The following is a 12,932-nucleotide window of genomic DNA, read 5'->3' as shown; positions in this document are numbered from 1 at the left end:
AAATCCTATGCCATGAAAGTAACTTTCTATGTCTGTTTGGATACGTGGTGCCACAGTCTAGGTGGTACCTCAAAACCTTGTCACTGGACTGCAAGGGAATACTGGTAGCTGAATGAGCTGATGAGATACATGTGCCCTTTGTTGAAGGATGGAATCTGTCCCTTTGCTATTGCACTGTACATTTTGGTAATGGCAGTAGCCTTTCCCCATCCCTGTGAGTAGGTGGTGCAACAGAAGATAATCGGCATGGTTCCAAAACAACTTCAGACAGTTGTGCTGAGCAGCTTTGGCACACACTGATGAAGTGACTAAACCACCAACTTCACATGGTTCTTCTTGGAAGGACCTAAGCAGGAAGTTTTGACCTGGAAACCCTTTAAACAAGTGCTAAAATGTAACTTAGAGCTTCTTAACACCATACTTAAATCTTTAAGCTAGCTAACTTGTTAATATCTAGTAGAATACATACATAAACATAGTTTCTTGAGAGCTTGTTAAACAGAGAAGACAGGCAGTGGAGGCAGTGGCGGTGGGTGTGGGGGTGTGTGAAACAGCTGTTTAAGGAGTACCTTAAGAAATAAAATAGAAATTGGCCATGACTGTGTCAAGTTGGAAATTAAAAGACAGTTTCTCAGGCTTCAAGGCTGTGTTAAATAAATAGAAATAAAAGAGCTCCCAAGAGTCCATTTTAAATCTTAATGAAAGAAATAAAGAATTATGCAAGTAATCACATTACAAAAGCAGGGAAGACACTAATCTATTTTGTGATAGAATGTTTGACTCAGCATAAAAGACTAGCATACAAAATGACTGAGGCATATTACTATGCCAAAGTAGTCTCATCTATTTTATTTAGATTCAAGAGACTGTAATTGGGGGTACCAAAATCTTACACTGTATGAACATGTGGGTACATGTGGCTACAACTGGGGTGCTGTGTCCAGTTCTGGCCCCTTGGTTTAGGAAGGACGTTGATACGCTTGAGCGTGTCCAGAGGAGGCAACGAGGCTGGTGAGAGGCTTGGAACACAAGCCCTTTGAGGAATGGCTGAGGGAGCTGGGGTTGTTTAACCTGGAGAAAAGGAGACTCAGGGGTGACCTTATCACTCTCTACAACTGCATGAAAGGTGGTTGCAGTCAGGTGAGGGTCAGTCTTTTTCACCAGACAGCAACTGACAGAAGGAGAGGACACAGCCTTAAGCTGCACCAAGGGAAATTTAGGTTGGACATTAGGAAAAAGTTCTTCACAGAAAGAGTGATAAAGTACTGGAATGATCTGCCTGGGGAGGTGGTAGAGTCACTATCCCTGGATGTGTTTAAAAAAAGATTGGATACGGCACTCGGTGCCATGGTTTAGTTAAGGTGTTAGGGTATGGGTTGGACTCAGTCTTGAAGGTCTCTTCCAACCGTAGACATTCTGCGATTCTGTGATACAAAGAAGTGGTGTCTTTTCCAGGGATAAAGCTGTCAGAACAAAATCTTCTGTGCAAATCTGAGAGACTGAACTTAACGTGACTGCTGTCAATTTGTCAGTTCAGCACTGAATAAGGCAATAAACCACAACATCTGGTGCTTTCATGGAAGTTATTTATTGACCGAAAACATTTTTTTAATCACAGTTTTAATATCCAGAAATTGCTAAACTATCGCAAGTGCAATCAACACAACTGAGGTGTGAGAATTCAAGTAAGTCTTTTCTTGAAGAATCCCAGCTTTTGCTATGAAGACAACTTCGATTATTCTGTGCTTAGCTGATGTAGACTTTACTGACATGAGGATATTATGCTGGAATTCAACCACAATCCAATCTAGACAAAGGTATTTTTTTAAGTTTCTTACAAACGTTATCTTTAATTATTGTTTGTGCTTGTTATCAGGCATTGTAAAAGATATTATTTGCTAAAAAAAAGTAAACACCCATTAGAAGTGCTACTATCAGAAAAGACATTAAGATTTTAAATGTACCAATGCATCTGATCAGTAACTTTGCAGTGAAGAGAGTAAGAGTTAAATTATTTATCCTCCAACTGCACTGTCCCAAGAAGTACACTCGCATTAAATGCTACACTCTCATACAGCTGTAAATAATCTTATTTTAATTTTGACCTTATATTGCAGTTCACAGGCAGACATAATTGAATTTCAGTGGCAGATATTCTACCTGTGTACAATACCTGTAACTATGCCTGCATCATTGTGTTGTGGAAGCCAGGAACCAAGGCATGACCTTCTTTTTCCCAGTTGTTTTTTCCAATTAATACTACATATATCAGTAGCCAAGGCTGGCAAACAGCCTTCTCCCACAACACTGTGTTTCCCAAATTCAGGCAGCCTTTGTACTCAATAGTGTAACCTTAGAAGTTGGCTATAGGACATTTTCTTGCTTTAGTGTAGAAAGAGGCCATCCTTTTTGTGTTCTTGACAACAAGCACAGATAACAGTACTAAGTCCTCACTACCACAAATATGCAGGTTTGGTGCATTGGGAATTACTGGAAGGGCAGTAAATCCCCTTTAACTGCCCTTTGGTTGGCATGATGCACACAGTACTGACAGAAAATGTGCTCCAGACCCACCTAGTCTCAACTGCTACACAAATACAACCATTAAAAATATATTTAAAAATAAAGAGTAGCAGTCAATGCTACTTTATGTGCGCTTTAAACAAAAACCCTGTGAAACTCAGTGCCAGTTTGCTTTCCCTCCCTCCCCAAGTCTTGTGTTACCTGGTACCTCTTTGCCTGATGGGATAAAATATTTTAAAATATTTAATTTCATGGGGTACATTCATTACTTTACAGGAAGAAGGGCTCTGTTGCCTTCTTTTATTTATTTTTAATAATGAACACAAGAAACAAAATTTATTCTACTTAACTTCTGCCATGCTGATTTATTCACCAAATTAACATTGCACATCTTTTAAAGTGCTTTGTTTGACTGCCATTAAAACAATGTTTAAACAACATTGTTTATTTCATACTAAGGAAGCCTTATATCTTCTTTTGAAGATGACAGAATAGTGATGTGTCAAAGTCTCAACTCTAACCAGCACTATTTAAATCTATTAGGTCACAAATGGGTCATGTTCAAGGGTTTTCTAAACCTTCCTTCCTAACTGACTTTCACCAGTATAACCACAAATACAATTCAAGACACAAAGCCCACAGGGATGGATATCTGCTCCTATTCTTTGAAAGGGGATGAGTTATGTTCCTTTAGACCCTGAACAATATTTGTATCAGGGACTGTCCTTCTACCCGAGGAGAGTCATGGTCTTTTCATGGAAGGGAGGGATTTTAACTGTATCATCATGTCACCACTTGTGCTTTCTTCACACAGCCCTTACAATTCTGCAAGATGTTCCTCATGCTTCTCATTAAGCCATCAATTTTTTGTCCTGGACTGTCCTGTTCACAGGACTGCTGGGGCTAGCAGGCATCAAACAAGGGCTATATTTCATCCTAGACATGCAAGCTGTTAGGCACGAAGTACACCTCTTTGCTTAAAAACCTAAAGCTGAACAGGCAGCAGCCCTGCAGTCAGCATTATCAGTGCTGAAAAAGCTGTCTGTTAGCCTATATGGATGCCTAGATCTAGCTCAAAACAATTCTTCACCTTGTGTAAGCAGCAGATTCTCCCACAATTAAAAAAAAACAACAACAAAAAAAACCAACCAAACAAAAAGAAAACCACACACACTTGCTTCTAAGGTCGCATAACCACACTAGAAAGTGTCAGTATTTACACAAAATTCTAAAGGGAGACTGCCATCCCAAAGCCTCCCTTATCCACACTGAAATACTAAAGGTAGTAAAAAATGGTGGTCTAGTTTCCCTTGCTACAGGTTACAATCTGTTTTCATTATGCACAAGTTCTCCCAGTTACACAGGGATAATCCAACAATAAATGTACATCCCTAGTCATTACTAAAAATAATGGACATTATGATCACATTGCTGAAAAACTGGATGTATAAACAAATGTAAAAACATTTGGCAGCACAGAATACCATAGATATCTCTATACACACACAGGACAGGGTTGATTACTTTTAAAGAAGGTAGAAATTTCATTCATACATATTTCTGGCTCAAGAAGCTTATTTAAATAACAGCACTCTTTCCCAAGTTGTGGAGATTGTGCTGTTTGAAGGCTTTTATAATCCTCCAAGGCAGACATATTTTATTTCTAAGTATTCATCAATGCCATATTTTGAACCTTCTCGCCCTAATCCAGACTCCTTTACCCCACCAAAGGGACACTCCACTGACGAGATTATGCCTTCATTAACACCAACCATTCCAACTTCCAGCTGTTCCGCAACTCTCCAGATCTGAGCTGGATCTTGGGAGTAGAAATATCCTGTCATGCAGACACAGAGACACATGAGTGAAAATCATAAGAACAATTGCAAAAGACTGTGAAAAAGAGATTTAATAACATTCAAAATCATCACCCCATAACACTAAAGCTCACAAACCCACAGAAATACACTTATCTGACAGAGAAGCATACCTGCTAAACCCACATTAGCTGCATTTGCTATAGCAACAGCTTCTGCTTCAGTCTCAAATCTGTCAATAGAAAAGAGAAAAAATAAAAATGAGGCCTGCAGTTCACCTGCTGTCTTTCTGACTTACTGACAAGAAGCAGTCTTATCAGGAATTAAAATGTCAATTTATTTTTCCCAAAAGTGTACATTAAAATGCTAATTTAATTTTAAGTTTTAAACACTGAAGTGTCTACCTCTTCTCTTAATTTAAACTGCAGTTAAGTAGTTAAGATTACCTTAATTCCCCCTAGGTACCTAGATGGTTCTGAGACATTTACTTCACATGGTTTAGCCTACCTATTTCTCCATCTACACAGCACTCTCAACTCTGAGAGGTAACTGTATGTTCTTCCATCACATCCAATTGCTCTGCACAAAGGCAGGGAAGGCTTTAAGGAGAACAGACAACTCCGACTCGTCCTCTGTCAGAAAAGCTTAGGACTAGCAAATCACATGACAAACTCAGAAGTCCTATTTTGTACCACAGATCATGAAGCCGATGAAGGTTTTGCTGCTATCTAGCCTTGCTTAACCATTGCGATACTTTAATTTTCAAAAAGTTGCAGAGATGCTAAGATCAGATCAAGAAAAAGAAACAAACAAGCCACATATCCAAAGTATGTTTTCACACGTGTACCCCAGTACCCCAGGATTTTTACAAGACTTGCGTGATCATACAAAAATATGTTTTGTCTTTCAAATCTTGTTTATTCAAAATAATCTTTCACTGTTTTTTTAGTTGTTAATTTTAATCTGTAGAATTAATAATCTTACCTGATAACTGGTGCTAAAGGGCCAAATGTCTCCTCTTGGGTGCAAAGCATTTTTGTTGTAACATTAGTAAGTAATGTTGGCTCAAAGAAATTCTTCCCCAAGCTGTGTCGCTTCCCTCCAGTCACAACAGATGCTCCTTGAGAAACTGCATCCTTAATGTGTTTCTCTACCTGAGGCATGCATAACAAAAATCTTAAAGTCAGCATTTAAGAATGAGCAATAATATATTTCCCATTGAAAAAATAATACTCTCCCAATATTTAAGAGAAAATTTTGAAGAGAGGTTTACACTTTGCAGAGGATCATTTGCAATATTATCTAATTTCTCTTCAATTCTTGTTTCTCTCAGTCTGACGGAATTTCAGAGGGATAAATTATGAATTGTGGTCCCCAGCCCACTTTTCTGTAGAAATTAAAAGTATACACCTAATGTGAGAAAAAGCTTTTGCAGGACTGAAAACTGAATCCTATATCAATGATCAAGCACTATGGAAATGGAAGCCTATGACCACCATGGAAAGACAAAAAACTCTCAAGATGGAACTGGCAACAAACATTTTCTTACATCTACATGATTCTATGTACTCCCTATATTTACAATTCATCTAAAGACAACAAAGTAATAAGAAAACTAAAGTAGTAAACCCCACCAAGAATACAGTCCTTTGAAACTATAGAAGGTGACTATATACAGTGTTCATTTGTGTATATAATTGTACCTGATACATATACTACACTTGTGACGCAAGAAGGAAAGGCATGAAGGAATGAAATTCAAGGACTGTATCCTTTGTCTCCCAAATAAATGAATGTTTTCCAATTCTTTTATAAAGAGAATCTGGCAGCATTTATGTATAATAGATTCAAACCAAGCCTGCATGCAACTGAGCTGTAATATCTTACTAAGTCTGGGCCACTTGACTCAATAATCTTTAACCTTAGGAAGAGTGAAATATTATAGAAAGTGTGATTTATTAGAATTTTTTTAAAAATAAATATTCTTGGAGTTGCAGGCCACCCAAAACAGAAGACCCAAACCATGCACATGAAGTTTCAAGTGATTACAACATCCAGAGTTCTGGTATTTTTAACCCAAATAAATTGTTCTGCTTAGCTTTTGTCAAAAAGAAACACTGTTCCTCAAAAGAAATTGTCAATCACAGTGCTTCAGAACTGCAGGATCACTGTACAGCTCTCACAGTGTTTCCAATTTCAGTGAATGGACTTTGAGAAAAGCTAGGGAATAATCAGGAGGAATCAGTTTCTCCTAAAGGAGGCTTCTCTTTCCCCTAATGGAAGCAGGGGGATGATAAACAGTCCACATCTGTTTGTCTATATATACACATGGACTTGGGGGACAGAACACACTTCCAGCCACACCACAAATATGTTCTAATAAAACAAGGGAAAAAAGGTGAAACATAAATGTAAGGTTATTTTAGGGATCACAAAAATAAAATTAGGATATTAAAAATTAAATATTTACTTATACCTTCTCCACTGCTTTTTCATTTATTAGTGGTCCTTGGGTAGTTTTTGCATCAAATCCATTTCCAACATGAAGTTCTTTCTCTATAGCTTTAGCAAACTTTTCCACAAATTCATCATGAATTCCCTTTTGCACCAGGAAACGGTTTGTGCAAACACAAGTCTGAAAACAAACAAGGTAAGACAAAACTCCATTAGTTTATATGGTATTTAATCCATCCATTAATTCATTCTGGCCTTCATGCCAAAGAATCAGGTTACTACACTGATATCCCCTGCCTCTCCTTCCTCATCCTAAACTGTTACCTAGTTATGCCATTTCTTTCACCACCCATTTCAATTCAGAAATACAACTTCAACAAGCTGTCAGTGGGTGTGTGAAATATGTCACACTGCTAAGTTGCTTACGCTGGAGAAATACTTTTTGAGTTTTGTGGATTCAGATACATGGATCAACTAAGGTCCAGAAGCTGCACACAACACTTTCTTAGATTAGACTGCAGAATGCTGAAAATTAAAAAACTCAAATCACACTTAGATTAGAAAAAAATTACCCCAGACCACTAACTCCTTTATTATCTGAGTTGGAGTTTGCTTTCTTCCTGAAAGTTGTTTCTAAGTGCTTTCAGTGGTCTATTTATTTGTGCTACCCCTTTGCTCTGACTGCATCCTATTTTGATTGCTGCAGTATGTGAAAAGTAACAGCTTCTTATCTTTGTCTACAGCAGCAGAGGTGCCTTTTATGATAGATCTTTTCTACTGTGGGTCTGATACCTTAATGGTCCTTGTCCTCTTTTGTTTCCTTTCTTCCCAAGATTAGTCATGTCTTATGTTATTCAAGAAAAGTTTTGCCTATCAAATGACCTCCCAGACCTACTGAAAATTTAGTGGTTCTCAAAAGCTGGAATTTGTCAACTTCATGTTTACATGAACATGAAGCCTGTGAGGCTGGAATAGTCTCCACACAGCCCTTCTCAGATGACTGTTCTGGAAAGTGATGCTCTTAAAAATGTTTGACTCTAAATGAAATACATCTGAAGCAATGCACACTTGAATCTTGTCTATCAATTTTTAAAACTATTCCTTGTAGAAAAAACTATCAGTGTCTTAATAGACTGAAGCAAGATGGTGTCATTCACATGTTCTCCAGTGAATTCAATATTAACAAAACATAATGAAAAAAACCCTTATTACTTCTCAAGCTCTTGCAAGGAGTCCTAGAGAGCATCATCTTCTCTAATAGTGGTGCTACTGACTGCCATGTATGTTGTAAAAATATATGGGATTTCAGTGTTGCTACTTAGACTTGCTGGTAATTAGCTTTAGTGCTCAGAGCCATGCGTGAGCTCAGAACTTTCTCTTCACAGTGAAGTGTTCTGTGCTTTCCTTTTACATGAAATAGCTTATTTACAGCTTGAACTTTATGTACAGCTCTTCATTGTCTAGAAACATGGACAAAAATTCTCACCTGTCCCGAGTTTCTATACTTAGAAGCAAGAGCTCCTGCGACAGCCCGGTCCACATTGGCGCTGTCAAATACAATAAAAGGAGCATGTCCTCCAAGCTCCATGGAAACTCTCTTCACTGTGCCAGCTGCGTGTTTCAGCAAAATCTGTAGGCAACAGAGGAGACACACACATCTGTACCTCTAACAGATGTTAACAGTGGAATCATGGATGCAAGGCAGTGAAAAATTAACTCTGGCAAGGAAATTATCTGCATCTTCTCTACAATGCTAGACCATCTCCTATGACAAAAAATAACTTTCATCCATTAAAATCCTTAATGATGGAATTCTGGCCAAGGACTAATGCAAAGAAAGATTTTGATCAGCTTCAGGTCAGGTCAAGCTTATACACTAATATTGTCAACTTTTTTGTGTTTGTTCTATTCTTTTTTGAGAATAAAATCTTGATTACTCTTGCAAAGGTTTTTCAAGTCCTGATAGACTTTGGCATTATGATTTGCCTTGATACCAGACTTTTTCTTCATTCTCCACACAGCCACCCTAGAGAATTCTGTCATTTTGTAGCCACACTGCAAGGTAATCAGCGACTCAATTAGAGATGGCTACAAGATTGCTTATTGACTAAGGTTGATAGAAACTATTCCAGGGCCTTACTCCTCTAATACTTTCTCTCTCTCAACTTCTGAAGCCATTCTTGAATGGAACCTTTGAAACTCAGTTTCAGTGTTCCTATTAGTATGTTGTCACCTTATGATATTAACCAAGAACATTTTGTACAGGACTGTTCACACTACAGTTTAATAAAGAGCAGTTATCAAGAATTGTAGACAGGCATTCTTCTGTGAAGTACTGATGCTAAAACATGTAAACAGTATCTCAAGAGGTACACAATTATTTAGACAATCTCTGTACAGTAGCCAGAAAAGAAGGCTCTGTATAAAGGCACACACTTTCCCCCTACCTTTCTAGTATAACCACAGTAATAATCTTCAAGGATATTCTGTCCACGTATGTACCTTTCCTGTTGCTGTAGAGCCAGTAAAAGATATTTTGGATACCAATGGATCAGTGCATAGAACTTCCCCTACAGCTGCTGTCTGTTGTCTGGAACAAGGGACAACATTGTACACTCCTGCTGGGATTCCAGCCTGGTTTGCAAGCTGCAACAAAAGAAAAACAGAATTTGCATTATTAGTGCATTTTTTAAGAGGAACAGTCACTTAATGATTGCTCATTGTTTTGAGGAATACAGTCTGTAAGTCAATGGAAGCCGAAAGGGCTTAGCACAACTAGGAATTGATACCACAGGTGCTTGAGAGAGCAGTTTTGCTCCGGTTAAGCTGTGTCTTCAAAAGAACCAAATTAAAGATATAAGGATATTTTGAGTATCAAAATGGCCAAATCCATTTTGAGGCTCTAGACCATATTAGAAACAATTTGCAAAGATTCTCACTAAACTTAAACACCTGCATCAAGTCAGTTTGCCCTTTCTTCACATATGAAGCTGGCCAGATCTACCTTCCAAGCCCCTCTGACTCCCTGTTTACAGTATCAGTCCATTGTTGAGGTAAAGCTTAGCACTGAAAGCTCACCTCCCCAAGAGCTAATGCTGATAAAGGTGTGTCCTCTGCAGGTTTCACCACCACTGTACAGCCAGCTGCCAGAGCTGCACCAACCTTGCGGGTAATCATAGCACTGGGAAAATTCCACTAGGAAGAAAGAAAATAGTACAGTCAAAGTTAGGAAAATTTTCCCTCCTTTTTTGCAGAAGTGACATTTTGAACTGGGAGCTGAGCTGACAACCTTCACTTGACTCTGAAGAGTTCAGCTATGCTTACTGGGGTTATAATGGCTGCCACTCCTACGGGCTGCTTCAGCACCAGGACTCTTCTGTCTTTTGCAGATGCTGGAATAACATCACCATAAATCCGTCGAGCCTCCTCCGCAAACCACTCCAGAAACGAGGCTGAATACACGATTTCACCCTGTGCTTCTTTCAGAGGCTTCCCCTTTGATTAAATCAGATTGAAGATACATTGTAAGCACCAAACAGAAGCGATATAAACAAATTAAAGTAATTTTGGAGTTTTTCTTCTTTTCAGAGTACTTCATGATCCCCTCCCTCTGACATACACTGTGATCTCCACAAGATTGATTAAAGTAGCAATAGTGTGGATTCAATATACCATCATTGTATAGTCAGTAATTCGTATGCTGTGCCTGGATTCATACCTGCCCAGGACAAGGAAGAAAAATAGCAAATGTAGCATGCATTTATTTACAAACTCTGAGTTAGCTGCTATTATCACTCTGAAGAAAGACACAAGTCACGCCAAAACAGTCACAAGTTTATGTCAGGGTCATTTGTTTTGGGAGTATTGTTTTGGACTACCCCCAGATCTGATCCCGTGGACTGAATGACCATTAGAAGCTGTGACACCACAGCGGAGCTGCTGAAGCATCTTCCAGCAAGGTTTTGTCTGAAGGGACACCAGTTTGTGAGCTCCCAGAGTACTCAGTGATACAGACTGTGTGAATCCAGCTTGGAGACCTGCGTGATTTTTCCCAGTCACAAACATTTCTGCCACGAGGACCGTGGTTTAGGTGGATGTACACTTTTGCATGCCATGAAGCACAACACGGGTCTGGTTTCCTCTGATTAGGTACTACCGTCATCAAACCAATGTACTTTATGTCCGGAGAAGGAGTGTTTGAAACGTCACCCACGAACCTAGCAGAACAATGTGAGTGCACAATATGCCCGAAGTTATTTAAAAGGACACGATGGCTAACTGGTGAAGCGCGCAGGGAGAGGTTTGACAGCTTTACTTGGTGTCACCGTTCGCCTGCCTGTGTTGGCTTTCCCAGCGCGAGTGTCAGCACGGGGCAGTGCCCGTGCCCAGCCCCGCCGCCCCACTCACGTTCTCGGCCGTGATGATCCGCGCCAGCTCCTCCTTGTTCTCCATCATCAGCTCGTACCATCTGCGGAGGCGCGCGCTCCTCTCCTGGCAGGAGGGAGAGACAAGGCTGCCGTGGCCGCCGCACGCAGGGACGGGGAAGCGAGGCCCCGAGAGACCCGACCAGAGCGGGCCGGACCGCCCCGGGCCCCCCCACGCCGCCACCTCCCGCGGCCGCTCACCTTGGCGGGGAGGCGGCCCCAGCCGGCACCGGCTTCGTGCGCGGCCCGCACAGCCGCCCGCGCCTCGGCCACCCCGCAGTCGGACACCCGGCCCAGCTCCTCGCCGCTGGCCGGGTCCTGCACGGGGAAAGCGGCGCCCGTCTCCACCCATCGGCCGCCCACCAGGCCGCCCCGGCGCACCAGGGCTGCGGACAGGGCCCGGCCGGCGGCCCGCGCCGGGGCCGGGGCGAGCGGCGCGGGGCGCAGCAGGAGGCGGCGGCGGGCGGCTGCGGCGCCCCGCGGCAGAAGGGTGGCCATGGCCGCGCTGCGGCGACAGGCGGCGGGGCACGGCACGGCCCGCCCCGGAGGAGGAGCTGCCGGGGGGCTGGGCCAGAAGCGGCGTCTCGCCGGGGCACGGGGGCGCTGGCACCCGGCCAGGGGCACCCGGCCGGCCCGGGCAGGGGAGGGAGCGTAGCCGAGGCGGGGGGGGGGGGGGGGGGGGGGGGGGGAGGGGGGGGGGAGGGCTTCTGCTTCCCTGAGCCTCGTTTCCCCCTCCCCATCGAGACCCCTGCTTCGTAGGGAGAGGGTAGGCTCAGGGTCACAGAATATCCTGTGTTGAAAGGAGTCATCACAGGGATCATCGAAGTCCAGCTCCCGGCCCTGCACAGCACACGCCAAGTGTCACACAATGTGCCTGAGGGCGTTGTCCAAATGCTTCTTGAACTCTGTCAGGTTTGGTGGTCTGACCGCTTCCTTGGGGAGCCTGTTCCAGTGCCCAGCCACCCTCTGGGTGAAGAACCTTCCCCTAGTACCCAGCCCAAACCACTCCTGACACAGCTTCATGCCATTGCCTCGGGTCCTGTCGCTGATCGCCACAGAGAAGAGATCAGTGCCTGCCCCTCCTCTTCCTTTCGTGAGGAAGTTGCAGGCTGTGATAAAATCTCAGGGCTCTCAGTCTCCTCCAGGCTAATTTGTGCTTTACTGCAGGAGCACTGGCCCATGGGTCCCCTGACAGCTGGTCAGTCTCTGGCACAAGGGCCATGTGAAGCCCCTGCCCGGTGCCACCATCTGGCTGGGGACTGGTGTGGCTGTGCCACATGCGGGAAGGGTGGCTGGGAAACGCAGGGTGCGCAGCCGCTGCAGCCACAAGTTCATAGTGATACACTCGGCAGGAGTACTGCCACGAGTCTCTCATATCAGCTGGAGATACGTGATGGAGTATTGATATCATATCAATACTGAAGACACAGACTTAAGCGTGCAGCATCCTATCAGCTCACCAAAGGTTATGAATTTGTATTACCTGCAACTCAGGAGCTGGTGTTTTTCTATTAATACTGCTTTGGCAATTTGCTTTAATTTATTTTGTGAAATGGGATGTACTTGCTGTAAGGCAAGCACACCATGAGCTGAACAAACTCTGAGAGGATACTCTTTGCCATGCTGTTGGATTTAACAGAAATCTCACTGCTTCTGTGCAGTGATGCACTGATTACACTGCCCAAATCCCAGAGATATTACAGAATTCAACTGG

General features: G+C 42.4%; 1 protein-coding gene across 1 annotated transcript; it reads right to left on the bottom strand.

Moving 5' to 3' along the window:
- Positions 1 to 1,568: 1,568 nt before the first annotated feature.
- ALDH5A1 (aldehyde dehydrogenase 5 family member A1) lies at positions 1,569 to 11,716 on the bottom strand. The gene is made up of 10 exons (XM_005525338.3): positions 11,420 to 11,716; positions 11,202 to 11,285; positions 10,119 to 10,289; positions 9,873 to 9,989; positions 9,297 to 9,440; positions 8,281 to 8,424; positions 6,817 to 6,975; positions 5,325 to 5,494; positions 4,514 to 4,572; positions 1,569 to 4,360 (listed from the first exon to the last, which is right to left on the bottom strand). The coding sequence occupies exons 1-10, from the start codon at positions 11,714 to 11,716 to the stop codon at positions 4,155 to 4,157; spliced, it is 1,551 nt and encodes a 516-aa protein (XP_005525395.3). The 3' UTR covers positions 1,569 to 4,154.
- Positions 11,717 to 12,932: the final 1,216 nt, after the last annotated feature.

The sequence above is a fragment of the Pseudopodoces humilis genome, chromosome 1 (assembly GCF_049639895.1).
Source record: "Pseudopodoces humilis isolate 2021_Gansu_Grassland_sample_001 chromosome 1, ASM4963989v1, whole genome shotgun sequence".
NCBI lineage: Eukaryota > Metazoa > Chordata > Aves > Passeriformes > Paridae > Pseudopodoces > Pseudopodoces humilis.
The sequence above is the reverse complement of the archived record's forward strand: the minus strand, read 5'-3'. Positions and strand labels throughout refer to the sequence as shown.